At 42.2% G+C, this 18,970-nt stretch overlaps 1 protein-coding gene across 8 annotated transcripts in view; it reads right to left on the reverse strand.

Moving 5' to 3' along the window:
• Positions 1–18,970, reverse strand: part of ITPRIP (inositol 1,4,5-trisphosphate receptor interacting protein) — a 56,468-nt gene that overhangs the window by 17,602 nt on the left and 19,896 nt on the right. For 7 of the 8 annotated variants that reach the window (XM_089509837.1, XM_089509836.1, XM_089509842.1 and 4 more), the window contains exon 2: positions 8,446–10,647. In XM_089509837.1, coding sequence (XP_089365963.1) covers positions 8,978–10,633 — 1,656 coding nt within the window. In that variant the 5' untranslated portion in view covers positions 10,634–10,647 and the 3' untranslated portion in view covers positions 8,446–8,977. Of the gene's footprint in view, positions 1–2,593; positions 2,693–8,445; positions 10,648–18,970 lie in introns of those variants that run through there. The other variant, XR_016280045.1, reaches the window with a different exon arrangement.

The raw sequence follows: 18,970 nt of genomic DNA on the forward strand, positions 1-18,970 counted from the left end.
TGGGTTTCCATGGCTGAGAGGGGATTCAAATTCTGGTGTCTACAAACATAATCTAATGCTCAAACTACTACACAACACTGCCTTTCATAGAATATACTACCCTGTAACTTGCATCTTTGATTTTCCTTCTTCTCTCACAATAGGCATGGAGTGACTGTAACTGAAGGAAAAACAATATGGCATTGATTTTCTTGTCTGGATTAGTGTGAAAGTTACACAATTCTGCTTTTGCTTACAGAATGTTAGCATCCTGACTTGGGGCAGTTATATGTCTGTAGCAAGAAGAATGGGCAACTAGAGAATGAGTAATGCACTTTTGAACACAATGCCTCTGCTCCTGCTGAACTACCATGAGTAACATGAAACATAAATTTCATTCAGATTACCTGAAACAATGCATGTGTTACACCCACCCAATAGTATTCCTTCTATTTAAAAAAATCTGAATTGATGGGTAGTAAATAGTATTACTCAATTATTCTGATGAGAGGAAGCTCCAAGCATATTTTCTGTCAGACTGAAAGCTGTCATGTACTATTAATCTTATACTACCCCTTTTCATTGACAGCCAAGTGTTGTCACTTCAGCTTTAAGAACCAATTCGGGAATAATACTGATTCCTTGCAAAGCAAAATTAGCAAAACAGCAGCCTACAGTTGGACAGAACAGTCTCCCAGTACTGGCACTTTCAAAAACTTGCAAACCTTAATCATGGGTTTAGTAAAGCCAGTTCACTAAATCATGGTGAAGATGGGAACACCTGATCTTGGAATCTAATCAGGCTCATGCCTTGCTAGTACTTGGATGGGAGCAGTTGGATCACTAGGGTGCGGTAACCTCCTCCCATTACACACCATACAGAATCCTTAGTAATGCTCTTTTGCACTAATGTTATTCATAAAATAATTTCTATACACCACTGAATGTAATGTTAATAGTTGTGACATAAACAGCTAGCAACATTAAAATTATAACTCCAAATTACAATATCATATGCAAAAGCTAAATGTATTTGCATATGCATGGTGAAGATTTGGTTAAAATGTGATGTTTTTAAAGAAAATTTAAAAATAATTTAAAAATTAAAATTCAATTTTTAATACATATTTTAAAATTTGAAATTTTAATTTTAAAAAATTCTGGGGCCTCTCCTTTCTCCTCTCACTGAGCTTTATCCCACTCCTGACATCTCTTAAAGCATTTTAAAGGGAAGCAGATGAATGCTACAGCCCGTTTCTGCCAAAAGGTAGGTGTTTGAGGAGCAGTGGTGTCATCCCCCTTGGGTTTCACCTGGTGTGGCCTGAACCCCCTGCACCCCACCCAGCCACTGGAAGAATAACAATGAATGCCAGGCGCTGTAGAGGCTATATATCCAGAGGGAATAGGCAAACCACCTTTCAATATTACACACACACAAACAGAAAGAGATTGAGAGAGGCCAGCAATAATATGAAAATTTATGATCAGGAAAGAGTTGTTACAGAATCTTAAAGGTGAATGCTTGTGCCAAATAAAACTTATGATGCATCTGATGAAGTGGGCTGCAATCCACAAAAGCATATGCCTAGTCTTTTAATTGCCACAAGGCTTTGATATGGGGAGCTTAGAGCAGCTGTCCGAGAAATCCCAGCTCAGTCAATAAACCTGGGGGCTTTCACTGCTCCCAGTTCATCTGACAATAATTTTCAGCTGCCAGACTCTGGGATTTCCTAAGGTTTCTATGGACTTTATCACACAGGGAAAATCAGGGGTTTAAACAAGCATTTGCTAATGACAGTCATGCGATCGTGGCTATGATTTTCACATGACGTTGCGATTAGAGAGGACTTATCCTGGGAACAACCAGGAATGCTCCAGCAACAAGTCATTCACAGGGAAATCCTGTGAATGATTTGTTGCTGAAGCATTCCTGATTATTCCCGGGACAAGTCCTCTCTAATCATGGTGTGTGTGAAAATCTTAGCTGCGACCGTCCGACTGTCCCTAGAAAATGCCTGTTTAAACCTCCGGTTTCCCCCTGTGTGATAAAGTTCTTAGATTCTTATAACTCAAATGCTGTGAGCCTAGGTAATGTTGGTAGAGTTGAACTTTTGATGGTCATTCCAAGCCTTTCTATTACCTACTGCAGGTCATGGGGTGAAGGTGAACAGATCTGATTTTTTCTGCCAGAGCAGTGTTGAAGTCAACCCATTGCACTAAGGGAAATGGAAAACTACTTAAATAAGAGGGCAATGGATATCTTTTTATCCAAGCATGTGATAAATACAATTGTAATCACAGTCCAGAGTTTTGCTGCTGTTATGCCCCAGCAGAGTTCTGACCTAAATCATTTGCACAAGACTGTGGTTGGTGAACTCAAAATAAACCCTGCAAGCCTGAAATCTGCCACCTCTAGAACATACTAGATGGACCAATAGTCAGACTTGGGAAAAGGCTACTCCTCATACAGCTTCTATATGTACAAGTTCTTATGTATATGCTTCTGGTATATAAGTGGGAGAAGGAGCAAGCAAGACATAAACTCATACTGTTGTGAGAGCAATGCTGGAAATAGCAGATACATTTCAAGGGAGATTTACTAGTATAACCTCACCTCCAATCCGTTGAAACTTCCTCAAGGGGAAACAGCCTTGGTTGGCACCAGCTTTCTTGTATTCCTGTTCAGACATGTTGCATTAGCTCCTGCTTCAGCCTGTATTTTGGAAAAAATGTCAGTGAGTAAGACTGCCAAGGACTGGTATTAGCCTGGGTAAACAACTCTACTATTCAGAATTGTGTGTGTATGTGCCTTCAAGTCCTTTCTGACTTATACCAACGTCACACGAAAATATCATTGGGTTTTCTTGGAAAGATTTGTTCTGAGGGTTTCCCCCCTTTGTTTTCCTATGAGGCTCAGAGAATGTGAATTGCTCGAGATCACTCAGTCGGTTTCCATGGCCAATCAGGGATTTGAATCTTGGTCTCCAGAGTCATAGTCAATGCTAAAATCATTACACCACATTGTATAGAAAGAAGAAAATTAGGTAGTTTTCTCATTATTATAAAGTGCTTTGGTGTTGTACTCCTGCATGGCAAGTGGTAAGACTGCATGGCCTTTGTGGTCCCTTCCAACTCGATGATCCAAAGAATTATGCTGGGGTTTAAAAAGTTACAAGCTTGGGAACCTAAAAACTTTCCTTATACCTGGCAGACTACTGGTCCATCTAGCACAGTCTTGTCTGGACTAACTAGCCAATCGCTCTCCACAATTTCAGAGCTTTTCTTTAGCTCCTGTCTGAAGATGCCAAAGATTGAAAATAGGACCATTTCATTGCAAAACATATTCCCTGTTACTCAGCTATGGCTTTTCTCTAGGGTTATATGCTTCTAGAAATAATCCTTGTCAGAAACAGTATTTACAGTCAGTCAAACGGACAGAAAAAAGCTTAATTGGTTTTCCTTCTGCAAGGGGATTTTGTAGCACCTTTGAGACCAACTGTGTGAAAGAAGTTGTAGCATAGTCTCAAAGGTGCTACAAATTCTCTTTGCATATTTGTATTCAAGACTAACACTGCTAAATCTGAATTTGGGAAACTGCAAACTTGATATGTTTCAGAATGTTTTTAAAACTAATCACCACAGAATCAATTAATAATGGTGCCATTATTAGATCAAGGCAGTGAAATTAAGTGACCTGTGTAGTACAGGGATAGAAAAATGTACAATTACATGTTGCAAGCTTTCAAAGTCACACTGGCTTTTTCATCAGGCAAACAGGAGAAAGAAATTGAAGATGTTAGTCATAGGCCTGCATTTTCTGCTTCTGGTCTTAGTTCAGATCAGGGGTCGGCAACCTCCGGCCCGCGGGCCGGATGCGGCCTGCGGAGGCCTGGCGGCCGGCCCCTGCCTCCTGTTGCTGCTGCTGCCGCCGCTGCGGCGGCCGCCTGTCGCGGCTTTTCGCCACTCTGGGCGCGGCTTTTCGCCGCTCTGGGCGCCGCCATTTTGGGTGAAAAAATGGTGGCGCCCAGAGCGGCGAAAAGCCGCGATGGGCGGCGGCGGCGGGCCTTTAAGAGGCCCACTGCCGTCTCTGGGGCCCTCCAGGAGGGCTCCGGGGGCGGCAGGGGGTCTCTGGGGGGCCCCGCTGCTGTCCCTGAGGCCCTCCAGGAGGGCTCCGGGGGCGGCAGGGGGCCTCTGGGGGGCTCGCTGAGGCCTCTGGGGGGGCCCTTTGCCATCCCTGGGGCCCTTCAGGAGGGCTCCGAGGGCGGCAGGGGGCCTCTGGGGGGCCTGCTGCCATCCCTGGGGCCCTCCAGTAGGGCTCCGAGGGCGGCAGGGGGCCTCTGGGGGGCCTGCTGCCATCCCTGGGGCCCTCCAGGAGGGCTCCGAGGGTGGCACCGGGCCTCTGGGGGGCCTGCTGCCATCCCTGGGGCCCTCCAGTAGGGCTCCGAGGGCGGCAGGGGGCCTCTGGGAGGCCCGGTGCCGTCGCGGGGGCCCTCCAGGGGGCCCTCCAGCGCTGGTGGCCCCCACCAGTTTTTTTGCCGGTCTCTGACGGGGCCTGGGGCCCCGTCAGGGGCCAGCAAAGATGGGGAGGCATGGCCCCTGGAGGGTGGAAGCGCCGCCCCTGGCACGCAGCCCCGCCCCGGAGGGTGGAAGCTCCACCCCTGGCACACGGCCCCGCCTCGGAGGGTGGAAGCTCCAGCCCCGGCACACGGCCCCGCCCTGGAGGGTGGAAGCTCCACCCCTTGCACGTAGCCCCGCCCCAGAGGGTTGAAGCTCCACCCCCGGCTTCGGCCCCCCAGTCGCCTGAGGGACACCAACCCGGCCCCCGGCTCAAAAAGCTTGCCTACCCCTGGTTCAGATGGTAGGGAGGGCTATCTACAGGCTGGCCATGTAGTCACTGGTAGATTTTCAAATTCAAGGAAATTAAATGTCTATTTGCAATTCAAAGATGTTTCAGATTCGGTTAATCAAATCACTCCCCTCACCCTCCAAACTTGCCAGGCACAAGAAAGGCAATAAAAGCAGCACTTGAAAATCTGGTTCTCCATTTAATAAGACATCCTTGAAAGCATCAACCATTCCCTATCCAGTGTGAAATTATAGATCACTTTGCAGGAACAGAGCTGTGAGTTCCTCAGGCTATCTCTATATTGTTAGGGCTGGAGATGAATACAGCTGCAGGATTGCTCAAGGCATTTTGTAGGAAGAAGAGTTTGTTTGCTGAACTGCACATTTTTTTTTGTTTTCCCATGAATTCTGCCTAGTCTCCTTATCCATGAACAGATGCATAAGACCCTATTGTTAATATCTCACTGTATGCTGAAATTAAATTTTAGGGAGTGTTCTAAAATCTTGTTTACTACTGAAACTGCAGTTTAATAAAGCCTTTCGGGGTTCATGACAATGCCCTAGGTAGACACAACAACCCTCGTGAAAATGGTGTTTGAAAACCCAGAACTTCAAAAGTTTTATACCATTTAGATTTGTTTCTCCTCTGAGAGATTTTGTTTCAGGACCGCAACAAAACTAGAAATAGTGCTGACTGGGAAAGAAGATAGGTATTTTCCACTTCAACCATGTAATTACTTAAAATAAAATAACTGAAGTCGCAATGGGTTGTTTAATAGACCTATTAACTGGAGCCAGTATTTTACAAGAAGTCAATTATATAGCACGTTGACAAGAATGGAAGATACATTAAATTTTTAATGTGCAAAAGTTGCCTACAAAAAGAATGCTACAAGGAGAAAGGTATTCCAGTGAGGTGTCTGACACCTTTTTTTATAGTATCTTTGGACTTCCAGTCATTTTTGTAAAACCAATTTTCCAGAGCCTTAGTCTTTAAAACAGGCAGGGAAATAAGGTTTTTAACTGTTTCTTCCATCTTCTCCTTAAGGTTCTTACATTATAAAAACTGTTTTCTTCAATCATAGATTTATGTCTTCAGTGTGAGCCAAAAGGAGCACGTTACATCTGATCTGACAAGATTTCACCGTTTCTTTCTGTTGGAGATCAGGCTTGTTCAACTTTCTCTCTCCCTAAGGCATGTCAGATAACAAGCAGGCATACTTTTTTTTTTGACAGAGGGTGAAAGAATACTTTTATTAAATACACACACACACACACACAGGGCAATATGTGAGCAAACTATTCCCAGTGAAATATGCAACTAGCCAACTACCAGATGGAGGTAGGATTGGTACTTTTTCCCCCTTTGTAATTCTATACTTACTCTTCATTTATGAAATACCTTTTTATAAATACATTTATTTTGAATTGATTAGCTTCCTTGAAATTTTTTATTAAATGTAGAAATATAAGAACTCTACTTGATCACACCAAAGGCCTATAAAAATTAGCACTCTGTTGTTATAATGGCCCAGAAGTTGCTGTCAGAATATCCACAAGGAGGACATGAGAGCAACATTATCTTTTGGCTCATCTTCCCAAGCAACTGTATTTAGAGGTATATTGCTTTCACTACTGAAAGTAATGTATAACCAATAGGACTTGTAGTTACTGATAGCTTTCTCCACTACGAATTTGTCTGTCCCTTCATTTGAAGCCATCCAAGATGCCAGCCATCACTACATATTGTGGTCGTAAATTCTATAATTGAAGTATGGTGTGGTTGCGACTTCCTTGAGGTACAATCCTGCATCTGCCAACATTGAGCTTCACCAGATGACTGGGTTCTATTGGATGAGGAAGAAAGTTTTCCTTATCCATTTTCTTCATACTGTGTACAGCTTTGTACAGCATCACACCTTTGCTTGCCTTTCTTCTAAGCTAAACAGCCCCAAATGTTGTAACCATCTGACCACATTTTGCCATCTTAAATATCTTGACAGAAATTTTCCTGGCATAACCATGTGTCAGTGCTAGCAGGAGGAAGAAAATAAACCCATGGGCACAGGGACTATGAAGGCAAGCAGACATTGGAGAAATGAACTGCAGACATTTTGTTTATCTTCCCTTGCTTCTGCCTTGTAAGCCTGAAAAAAGTGCAAATCTCCATTGTGTGTCATTGAGATTCTGTTCTTCAGCTGCCATTTTCTGCATCTTCCCAACATCTACAGCTCTTACAGCAGAGGAAGCTTTATCATGCAGGTAAGAAATTCTACCTGTGATTATGCCTGCTTTTAATATCCATGCTATCATTTCTTTAGCTATCAGGCTTTTAGTTGTTTCTTGAAGGCATGTGCATCTGTGTGCACACATACCAAGTTGGAGTATACCAGAACAAAAAACAAACCAGTCATTGTGGTACAAAACATACCCTGGTGGCACAAGTAGCACTCCCAGTCCAAACACAAAGCAAATGTTCTAAGAAACTGCAGTAAATCAATAGGAGAAAGGATTTCTGAGTGAATTGCACTAGATCAGCAAGAATTTCTGACTACCCAGTGGTTTAGTAGATTAAACAATAACCAAAAAATCTACTCCTTGCATCCTAAATTATACTGTTGAAATTAAGAAACTTTGGGGTAATCTTGTGTGGAATTTTGGGTGGAAGGACCATGACCTCTGTTCAGTCCTGGTACTGAAAAACAATCTTGACTCTGCATTTTTAAAATACACATCTTTTGGTCAGGCTCCAGTTTGTGAATCTTGAGGCTGTATTAAAAACAAAACAGATCCCACACATCTGAATGATTGCAATCAGGAAAGCAACATAGTTTACATAAAGCAGTTTTTAAAAAGCGTACAAGTCTTCATTTCCAACTGATACTTTTTCTAGATGTAATCCTGACAAGAGTTGAGAACTGCATCAGATAAAAATCTTCTTTAAAAAAAAAAGAAGAGCAGCAACTTTACCTTAATGGCATCTCTTTAAAACTCTCAACTGCTTTGCCTCTCCTTGCCCAATATTCTTTCAAAGATTCAAATTTTCCCAAGCAACCTGTAAATTAGTCTCTTTAGAATCTGGTGCTTCTAATAGCCTGAATTTAAGGAATTTAAAACATACTGTCTTTCACAGATCTGTTGAGAGCATTAGTTTACTGTTGGGGGTGCTGGTTCCAGTCTGTGACACTTATATATAAAAACAAAACAAACCTTGCACCAGTGTAATGAATGGTTTGAACTAGTTGTTTTTATATACACACATATACCCCTCAGGGAAATACTCTGCCAGTCAGGTCCACTGCCAAGGATTAATTTTGCCTGTGCCCAGTTTTTTAAAAGAAGCATAACAAACTAAAGGTAGATAGAAAGAAATCGGATACAGTATTGTGATCATATTTCAGTCTTGAAAAAAGAAAACACATGTTGAAGAGACTGCATAATATTTTTTTTATCACTAGATGTCCTTAGGAATTATTCCCACAGATTCCTAGACTTGAATATATTTCACTGAAGACAGAAATTGCAAATCCACACAATACTTTTTTAATGTGAATGGGTAAAGGCCATTTAAGTTGCACTCCAATATCCACTTACCTGAGATTAAGCACTACTGAAATAAAAGGAGACATATTTCTGAGTAGACATGTACAGGTAAGTCAAGTGTAAGACTTCTACTGAACTAGCATTTTTTGCAATCAATTTTTTTTACAATAGCTTTGAGTGTAATTAAAAAGCTTTCCACAATGGATTTTGGATCAATTTACAAAGTGCAGGGGGTCAATATCTTCTTTTGCCAATCTTCAAACTGCTTTTCCTATACAAGCTGTTGGTCCTTTTATATGAGGTTCTTTATTGCAGAAATGTCAAGCTTTGCACCTTAAATAAAAAAATTAAAACAGACTCCTCAAATTATAAACTTTAATGCAGATATAGGAATAAATTAGATTCCTCTTTCTTACTTTTATTATTTACAAAAGAATTATCTACACTGGATAGAAACATTAAAAGCTGCATAAATATCAGCCAACAACATTGGGAAGAAAATGAGAAAAGTGTCTCCTTTCTATCAAATCTTTGGTGCCATTTGCAAACCCCAAAGCATTCAATTAAATTTCTCCCTGTGGGGTATCTGACCCTACAGTAGTTTTTACAGCTATAGCTGCAGAAGTTCCTTATTTAGTGGGATTCCTCGTCCATTGGGAACATGCTTGGTATACTCATTTATTAAAGCTGCTGTGTTCTTTAGCATCTCTTGAAACATGTCCATTGTTTTTCTGTAAGCACTTCGCTGCAGGACAAAGGGACGGAAGAGGTTCAGAGGCTCCGCTCTTTGGAGCTCCACAGGGATGCCCAACTCCTCCGGCAGTTTCTTGTTTCCAATGAAAAAGTGGTAAAGCCTCTTTTCTTGCAGGCTTTTCTCCAAAAATTTGAACATGTCTTGAAGCCTGGCCTTCAAGAATCCAGAGGCCCAATCTGAACTGGGATGGGTCTCCAGCATATGCAGCATGACCGTTTTCAAGTGATAGTTTGTAAGGCTACTTGGTCCTGTTAGACTGCACTGTTTCCCATGAAGGAAGGAGAGAATCTGGAGACAGCTAAGGTGGCAGGAGTTGGCAGGTAGAGTTTTAGAAACAAACTGAATGTATCTCTTCTCACATACTGAAAATGTAAGAAACCATTGAATGCTACAAGTGGGTTCCTCTGATACACCATTATTTGGGAAATGGGAAATGAAATAGACATCAGAATCAGCATATTGTACCACAGGGGTAAGGTTGAAGGCAATTATTTTTCCAGATCTAAACTTGATTTTTAGGGCACCAGGTACATCCAGGTGGTTAAAAGTGAGGTTGAACTCATACTTATGTGAAATTTTATTCCATGCCTTGGTAAGTGCAACTTGGATCCATGTCATGACCTGGTTAGAATCAAGGTATCGTGTATCTTTGTAGCAAAGGAGGTCCTCCATATAATTGTTCTGTCTCAGTGGGTTCATTCTGCTATGAAGAAGGCACAATAAATCTTCCCCCAGCTTTGTCTTGTCACATATACAGCCCGTTGAATTTTCATCTGCCCAGATGATCTTTATCATACCACAACCTTGTTTGTCAAGTGGAACAGATTCTCCTGAACACCAGGTCTCAAACTGGAAACAATATGGTGCAGGAGGAGTAAAAGGGACAATGAAGTCACATGTTAAAGGCTTGTGAACTCTCCAGTTTTCATACATGCTCCCAATTCCTATGGACTCCTCCACTTCCATGTCAGCGTCCCGGTTACACACACTTCTCAAAGCTTCTAAAAGATCATCTGCAAAGCCTTCCACAAGCTCTCGGTTTCTGGCAATGTCATTGGTTACAGTCTGGAGGCATCTCTCATAGAAATTGGCCAAGGTGACCTTGTCTGGCAAGATGACTCCATTGAATGCTTTCCCCAGAATATTAATTTCATCTTCTTCATTGGCATAATCTGGCCAGTTTCCTTCCTGGTAATCTTGCCTCCAGAACTCAATCAGAAGAAAAACCACCATGGACAAAGCGGTCCAGAAATTCCAAGAGAGGGGATCATGGTTGTATTGCTTTTCTGACCCAGTAGCTTGTTCTGAAGACTTTGTTAAAGCTTCCTGCACTGCAATCTCCTGCTCCAGTTTAAGATACTCTGTCCTCAGGTTCTCCTCACGCTCTTTCATCTTCTGGATTATTTCATCTGTATTTTCAAGGACGGTAACATTCTCTTTTGGGAAGAGCAATGGATGGTTGACAATAGCTGTGATAACCACCAGACACACCCGGAAGATTCCTGCTGACATGGCAAAGATCTTTCCTGTGAGAAAGAAGTAGAGAAACACAGTCACTTTTGTTTATATCTGCACAGAGACACATGAAAGCGAAGGATATTCTTGGCATGTCAAAAGAAATATTTTTTTTTTAATTCTAGAAACGCCTGTGAACTTTCAGATACAGGAAGCAGTTATCTTTTCCTAAGACGGTATTGTTTAAGGATCAGTATATTCCAAGGCCATCTTTTCCAATAGTAGGTTACTGCAAACTGAAAGATAATTGATTTCTCAGCAATAGATTTGCCTGAACAGCTCTTCTAGGATCACTGAAACCTGCAACCATTTTTTCTTCTTTGCTCTTTGTCCTCCATAACTGCATGTGTTTGATTTCTAAATATAGCTAATTTAATATGCTTTACAAAGAAAATTAATCTTATTTAGTTTCTTTGCTAGATCCTACATGTGTTGTGTTGAGGGAGACTGAGGCTGGTTATTGTTCAGCTTCTGCCTTACAAATTTGTTTATTCTGCTTGAGAAAGCCAGAACTATTATTTACACTTCAAAAAGGAAATAAGCTTAAATGGATGTACAGTGGGCCTGCAACATTCGCTGCTGTTAGAGGCACAGGACCCAAGTGAAAGTGGAAAAACTTCAATTAAAAAACAACACTTCTCTTTTCCCCAAGAGACCACTTCTCTAGGAATCTCTAGGTCCTCCAGCAGAACTCTGTAGTCAGTATCTGCCAAAATCTGACCACAGAGCCATGCTGAATGACCTACAAATGCCTAGAGAAGTGTTTTCCCTAGCAATCTATAGATCCTCCAGTGCAACTCTATGGTGAATTTCCAATATAATTTTTCTGAAGGACCTAGGTATTCTTAGAGAGAACATATTAATCAAATCCAAAAATATTCAAAACTGCAAAAGTCAAAACCGCAAATGTGGAGGGCCAACAGTAAAGTTTGGATATCTTCTAGCTATAAATTCTGCAGGTTGATTATCTAGTTGATGGAAACCTTCTAGAGCTACTAATCAGTATATGTGAGAAAGAGACAGAGAGAGCGAAAGAAGGAGGCGGATGAAGCAACTGGTAAATATCCAGTCACGAGGGGGAGATGACATACTGTGAAACCTCAGTAAAATTCCATGAATGAGGTACAGCAATAAATGTCTCATTTGCAAGCACCTCCACTGCCATTACAGGCTGTTCACATTCCAAAAAATGACTGAGCCTAAAACTGTTCCTAAAGAGAAGAAACTGCAGCTGTGGGAGGCAGAAACAATATAAAAAGGACAACACACACACACACACACACACACACACACACAGTGAAGTAAAGGATGAAAGGGACTCAAGAAAGGCATATAAAGATTTTTTTACTGTTGGCACCAAATTTGATAAAACAGCATTTCTGTAAAAATAAATAAATGAACGAATAAACAAGATGAATACGAGCCTATCTATTTATAGCCCTGACAGCTCAATATATAAAGTGGTGTTTACACATGTGCAAAGTAAAAACGAGTGCTGTGTGCACCAGGGTGACCAATACTGAATGTGTAAATCCACTCTTTCGTGTGTATGCGATTCAAGTCACTTGTTGACTTACAGTGACACCATGGATCTTGTAGGCTTTCATAGGCAAGGAATCCTCAGAGGTGGCTTTGCCAGTTCCTTCTGCTGAAATACAGCCTACAACATCTGATATTTGTTGGTGGTCTCCCATACAAGCACTAACCAGAGCTGACCCTACTACGCTTCCAAGATCATATGGGATCTGATTCCTTTAGGGTATTTAGGCTGGCTATACAAGCACAAGAACTTTACACAAGCACAGTGTACTCCAATTAAATCACATAATGAAGAAGCCTACTAAGTGACTGGGTAGTGTAGAGCATATATACACAAGGAAAACACATTCAAGACTTATTGAGGAGAAGAATACAGTACACCCATTGAACATCCTTCTGCCCCAACTAGATAAAAGCTCATGTCCTGTTTACTGGTAATTTTTTTAAAGGACTTTACTGGTGAAAAGACAGCAGGGAGGCTGTCACTGCACTTCCCTTAGTAGGGAATCCATAGCCTAGCAGCAGCCACAGAAAAAGCTCTCTCCCATGTCCACAACAAAGAAAGCTGTGATGGAGGTGGGACTTGGAGAAAGCCCTCTCCCAAAGGTTGTAAGACTCAGGCAGGTTCATATCAGGAAATACAGGGGAGTTTATCGCACAGGCTCCTGACACGGTTGGAGAACGGTCCAAAAGGGGCCAGGAAAGGAATGGAATGAGTGGGGGATGCATTTTACTGCACACAGAAGTCCCTCACTCATTCCATTCCCTTCCCTTCCATCCCCAATCCGTCCCGAGGACTGCGATTTTTGAGAACTGTTCTGAAACAGTTCTCAAAAATCACCCCCTCTGGAATTGATGGGGAACGGAATGGAATGAGTGAGGGGTTCTGTGTGCAGTAAAATGCGTCCCCCACTCGTTCCAGGCCCCTTCCGTTCCGTTCTCCTTCTGTGCTTCCTTCCGTGGTGCAATAAACTCCAGGCTTTCAGATAGTCTGGACCTAAGCCTGCCTTACCAGAGGTCCAGTGGTGCAAATTCACATGGCAATAGTTTGTACTCCATGGGAAAGTGATCCTTTTAAAACAATACTACTTCTCCAAATGGGAAACTAAACATCATGCTCAGTTACTGTAAAAATGAAATCACAATCATGCCATGATGCGAACTCAAAGAAGTGTACTAGAATTTTTATAAAGTTCCACTGCTACAAAATGCATGACAACTCAGGAACTATCAAGTGGAAAACTATCTCCAACCTGTCTGTTATGCTTCAGACGTCTACTGAGAACATCCATGTGATGTCACACTGCTCTTTCTTCTCTGAAAACCTGTCAAAATCAGCCCATCACCCATGAGCGAAGGCCCTGCAGAAGCTAGAGAAACTTGCCTTTGCACTTCCAAATTGGCAGCAAAACCAGATGTACTAGTTACAGCACTCCTGAGCTGTGCGCCTCTTGATGAATCACAAAACTAAAGAGACCTCATGTGCTAAACAGTATTTAACAGAATACTACAAATAAAATAGACCAGGGCTTCTGTCCCAAGGACCACATAATCTGTGTTTTGACAGTAGAGAAGAAAATGGCAATGAAGTGGAGGCAACAGGAAATCTGCATGCTCAAATGCAGTTATGTGTATTTAAGCTTTAGTATGATGTTTTGGGAAAGGAATTAGGGAAAAAGAATGATACAAAAGGTTTCTTGGATGTGCAAGGGTAAGAGGCTAATGAAACATCATACAGATGTCCTTAGAAGGGGACCTGAAGCACAGAAGAGAGCCAGAGAGAATGGGTGGTTGTTTGAAACTGAAGAAAACATTTGGGTGGCAGAGTAGGAAGGAATGAAGTTCACACGATAAGAACATATCTACAATTAATGACAGAAAAAGGGTGTATCCACACTGCAGAAATAAGCAGTTTGGCACCACTTTAACTGCCATTACTGTATCCTACAGAAACTGGGGATTTGTGGTTTGGTGAGGCAGGCACCAGAGTGCTCTGACAGACTAGGCTGAATATCTCACAAAGCTACAGATCCCAGGATTCCACTGGATGGAGCCATGGCACTTAAAGTGGTGACAAATTACTTTATTTCTCCACTGTGGATGCACCCAAGGATGAAGGCAGCTAGCAAAAAGGCTTTAAAAACCAAAAATGAGTTTTGTGTGAAATGTAGAATGGAGTGGGAAGCCAGTATATGGATCTGAATAAGGGTTTTGCATGCACTGAATAATCAGAGAAGTGAATCATTATCGAATAAAGGAACACCTCTCCCGGTATAATCTGCCCCGCACTCTCAGAACTTCTGGGAAAAATCTGTTGGAAGTACATCCAACCAAACTGGTTTCAGCTTCTCAAAGAACCTTTACTTCAGGGGCTCCTAAACTATGGAACAACCTCCTGGAAGAGATCCGTCTTATCACCTCCTTGGAGGGTTTCAAGAGGGCAGTTAAGACAGATCTCTTCCGGCAAGCCTATCCACCCAATCTTCTGTAAAGACATCATTCACTCTTCTATTCAGGATCAGAATATTATATCTTATAATTGTTTGACTGTACTGTTTTTAACTGTTTTAATGCTTGAAAATTATGTTTTATTCTTGTATCTTATTGTTATTGTTGGGTTGTAATCCCGCCTCGATCCACCTGGGAGAGGCGGGAAAATATAAATAAATTTTATTATTATTTATTATTATTAAATACAGTATAACCATTTCAATGTTCGTGCGGAATGACAGTCCAAAACTTTTGAAGGGTTGGACAGGTAGTCAATTACATTGGAACCAAGGCCAACTAAAGACTATGTGACACAAAATAAAATATTGTCCTCCCTCCCTCTCAGTGCCATGTACAAAAGCCAGATGAGCAGTTAAATCATACCCCAGTATTAGTTACCACATCTGAGGGAAGCGAGTTAGTTTTAATGGGTGGAGAAGAGGCCACATAGCACACAGAGCTCTGTCCTCTGACAGTGGGGAACAGCTAGGGAATGTCAACCACTACCACCATCCAGCACTTTGCTGCCTAAGGCAGTTACCTCTCTGTTGTTAATATCAGAGCCAACTCTGCAGTGCCAAGGTATTTTCTTTCCTAAATTAGGGCACAAATCCATCTCACTCCCTTGCAGTGCTTAGAAAAGTTACTTTTTGGAATACAACTTCCCAAATCTTGCAGCCAGCATGGTCTGGCTGTGCTGGTAGGGGGATTCTGGAAGTTGCACTCCAAAAATAACTTTCTTGAACTCTGCCCTCCTGACTAGCACCAAGACATTAAAGGATCTTGATGCACCATTTAAACACTTGCTGTATCTTTCCTCTCAGGTAACGCACCCTGTTTTACAAAACACAGTCTGGCAGTTAGACAATTAGGCATCTTTTGCTTTGAAGAACGTCAGAAAAGAACAGTCTAGGACAGAACACTCTTTATTATCTTAGACTGTACTCCAATTAGAAGGCATCCAGATGAAATTAAGTACGGTATATTATATTTGACATGAATAATAATAATAATAATAATAATAATTCTAAAAGGCTCAAGGCTGCTGAAGTTGTATAAAAATAAATCAGGAATAACCCTGCAAGTTAGTGCTTTCATCTGTTCATAAGAAATTTTCAGGAAATCACACGGTTTCCTTTCCTTGGCTCTGTATTTTTAAAATAGAACAGTATGTATGTTTTGAGATTCAAATATAGCATGGCAGGCTGCCAGCAACTGGACTTTGGTATTGAAAAGCTAAGTAAAGGCCCCTCTGTAAGTGAGCACAGAAGATGGCTGAGAGCAAGTGGTGAACAGAATACACTCACCCTGGAGACCACTCTTCTCTTATATACTATACTCACTAGCTATCAAATTCTGCATGAATGTTGGGGGAGGGGGGAGAAAAGAAATATGGAAAGGGAGAAAAATGGGGTTTAGGTTTAGCAGCCTAAACAAGAACACGCCACACTGCAACAATTTGTTGCAGGTATCACTTGTACATTTACTGCCTGCTGAAATCAAAAGGTTGTCTTGCCAGACACAGGCAGTAACTGTGTCTGGCACACAGAGCTGCTTAACGTTTTGAGCAATGTACTAAAGTAATTGTCATATTTAAAAAAAAAAAAGAAAAAAGTTTTTCTTGCCGAAGTCGCTACAGAACAGCATTTTTTCCCTTTGCAACAGGTTCATATTCAATATGCATAAAGACTTGATCGTGAGCATGATCCACCATCCATGAAGCACAAAGGTTAAACACTAAACCTAGTGAAGATTCATTTTACTTTCCCACACCAGAATGCAAGGGGTTTAAATGCTTAATGGCTGCTGAGTAATGCAGTACAGCAACTACAGTACCTGAAACAATATACAGCAGTAAATCGTATATCCTTTGTACACGAGAACCTGCGCATTGACAATCTAATGAAACATGCCTGGAAGGTTTTTTTTTTCTTTGAGACAACTGCCATTTTGATGAGAAGTGATGCTGGTGCCTTAACACTCCATCAGTACTCACCTTTGAGGTAAAAGGCGTGGCTGCCCTTCTTGTATACGGGAGATTAGATGCGTTACACCCATAGTCCCAGCCCTGACTAACACAAAAGCTTGATTAATATTTATAAATCTTTTCCCACCCTGCCCTTGCATGCCAGGTGGTTAACAGCATCAGTTAGAACATGGCATCATCAGCACATCACACTTTGCATATCTAATAAAATTTTGTGCTGTGTCTCCAAAGGGAGAATAAAAGAGGGAGAAGAATGACTTTAAGCCTAGGCCCTTAGGGGGTGTTTCTCTTGTTTCTGTTGTCTAGTGGTTTCACTGCTTTCCTTTTGCTGCTAATTACAAAATTGGTAGGGTGGGGAGGAGAGAGAGAGAAAACATCTTTAATGTTTGTTTATAATGGTAAGAATTGAAAGCAAGCTTTCTTTTCCTCCCGTTTTTTCTTATACCCACCAGGTTTGCTACTAAGTCATAGAATCATAAAATCATTGAGTTGGAAGAGACCACAAGGGCCATCTAGTCCGACCCGCTGCCATGCAGGAACTCTCAATCAAAGCATACCCGACAAATGGCCATCCAGCCTCTGTTTAAAGCCCTCCAAGGAGGGAGACTCCACCACTCTCCGAGGGAGTCAATGGAAACTGCTCACTTTGGGAAGGGTCACATTTGCAGGAAGGTAAAATATAATACAGTGGGCCCTATGTTTCAGTGGGGCTTTGTTTCCAGAATCCCCCATGGATACCAGAAACTGCAGATGCTCACATCAGTATTTTACATTTAAAATTTACCTGGGCATCAAGGTCTGGACAACAGGAAGGCATTCTTCCTGTACTGTGTCTCTCCTTTCCATCACAAAGGCTCTGCCAGAATGTAAACCCTTTCCTGACCCTGTTTCCCATCTTCTCAACCTTCCCAAGAGAAAGCCTCTGTCAGATTTTAAACCCCTTTGACACATATGAGCCGGGAGGGGAGTTAAAGTTCTGGAAAAAGCTTTCTTGCAAGAAAGTGGGAAAGCAGGAGTTTAAATTCTGGGAGAGGCTTCCTTGTGAGAAAGTGGAAAATGGAGTGAGACAAGGGTATAAATTTTGGCAGCAGCTTTGTGATGTGAAGATTGGAAAGAGAGTAAGAAAGAGGTTTACATTCTGACTGTGGCTTTGTGTTGAGACTGGCTTCCATTGTAGGGGAGGGAGGCATTAGCTTCCCTGCGTCTTGCGTCAGCATCCACTAGGGCCCTGGGACCACTTCTCAGCCGGGCCATCACAGCTGACTCAGCTGCCACCCCCCATGAACCCTATTTTAGAACCAACTAAGGCCTGCTGTGATGATTTTAACAACTTTTTCACAGATAAAATCTCTCGGATAAGGGCTGATCTTGACACCGGCATTATAACAGGAACAATAGGAGAGGCATCCAGAGCTTCCGTGGACTCTGTTAAACTGGATCACTTTGAGTTTGTACATACCGATAAAGTGGACAAGCTTCTTGGAAGTGTTAAGAAGATGATGTGCTCTCTCGATCCCTGCCCCTCTTGGTTGACCGCCCAGGGTGGTGATGCAGTAACATCATTACTACGACTTATAATTAATGCATCTTTCAGGGAGGGTAAATTTCCATCTAATTTGAAACTAGCCATAGTTAAACTTCTTCTTAAGAAACCCTCCCTGGACCCCCTAGTGAGAAATAATTATAAACCGGTCTCCCTGTTGCCATTCTTGGGCAAGGTGATCGAGAGAGCAGTTGCCTTCCAACTCCAAGCAGTTTTGGATGAAACCAATTATCTGGACCCATTTCAAACCGGCTTCAGAGCCGAATACGGAGTTGAGTCTGCCATGGTCACCTTAGTCGATGATCTCTGTCTGGGCATCGACCAAGGCAGTGTGACCTTGCTGGTGCTCTTGGACATCTCAGTGGCTTTCTATACCATTGACCACAGTATCCTTCTGGAACGCCTGAGGGATTTGGGTATCGGGGGCACTGTGCTCCAGTGGTTCCATTCCTACCTCTCGAGTAGATTCCTCTAAGAGGGAGCTAACATCTGGCGTCCCTCAGGGAGCCATCTTGTCCTCCACTTTGTTTAACATTTACATGAAACCACTGAGAGAGATCATCCGGAGGCATGGGGCACGGTGCTATCAGTACACTGATGCCACCCAAATATGTTTCTCTGTGTCTCCGACTGATGCAGTGAATAAGGATGGCGTCTCTCCTCTGAATGCCTGTCTGGAGTCGGTAATGGGCTGGATGAGGGAAAACAAACTCAGACTGAATCCAGAGAAAACGGAAATACTCATGATAGGTTCTCCAGGTCCAGGGAAGGAAAT

This window comes from Sceloporus occidentalis, unplaced genomic scaffold (assembly GCF_023333645.1).
Source record: "Sceloporus occidentalis isolate IW3139 unplaced genomic scaffold, rSceOcc1.0.p SCAF_2, whole genome shotgun sequence".
In the NCBI taxonomy this organism is placed as follows: Eukaryota; Metazoa; Chordata; class Lepidosauria; order Squamata; family Phrynosomatidae; genus Sceloporus; species Sceloporus occidentalis.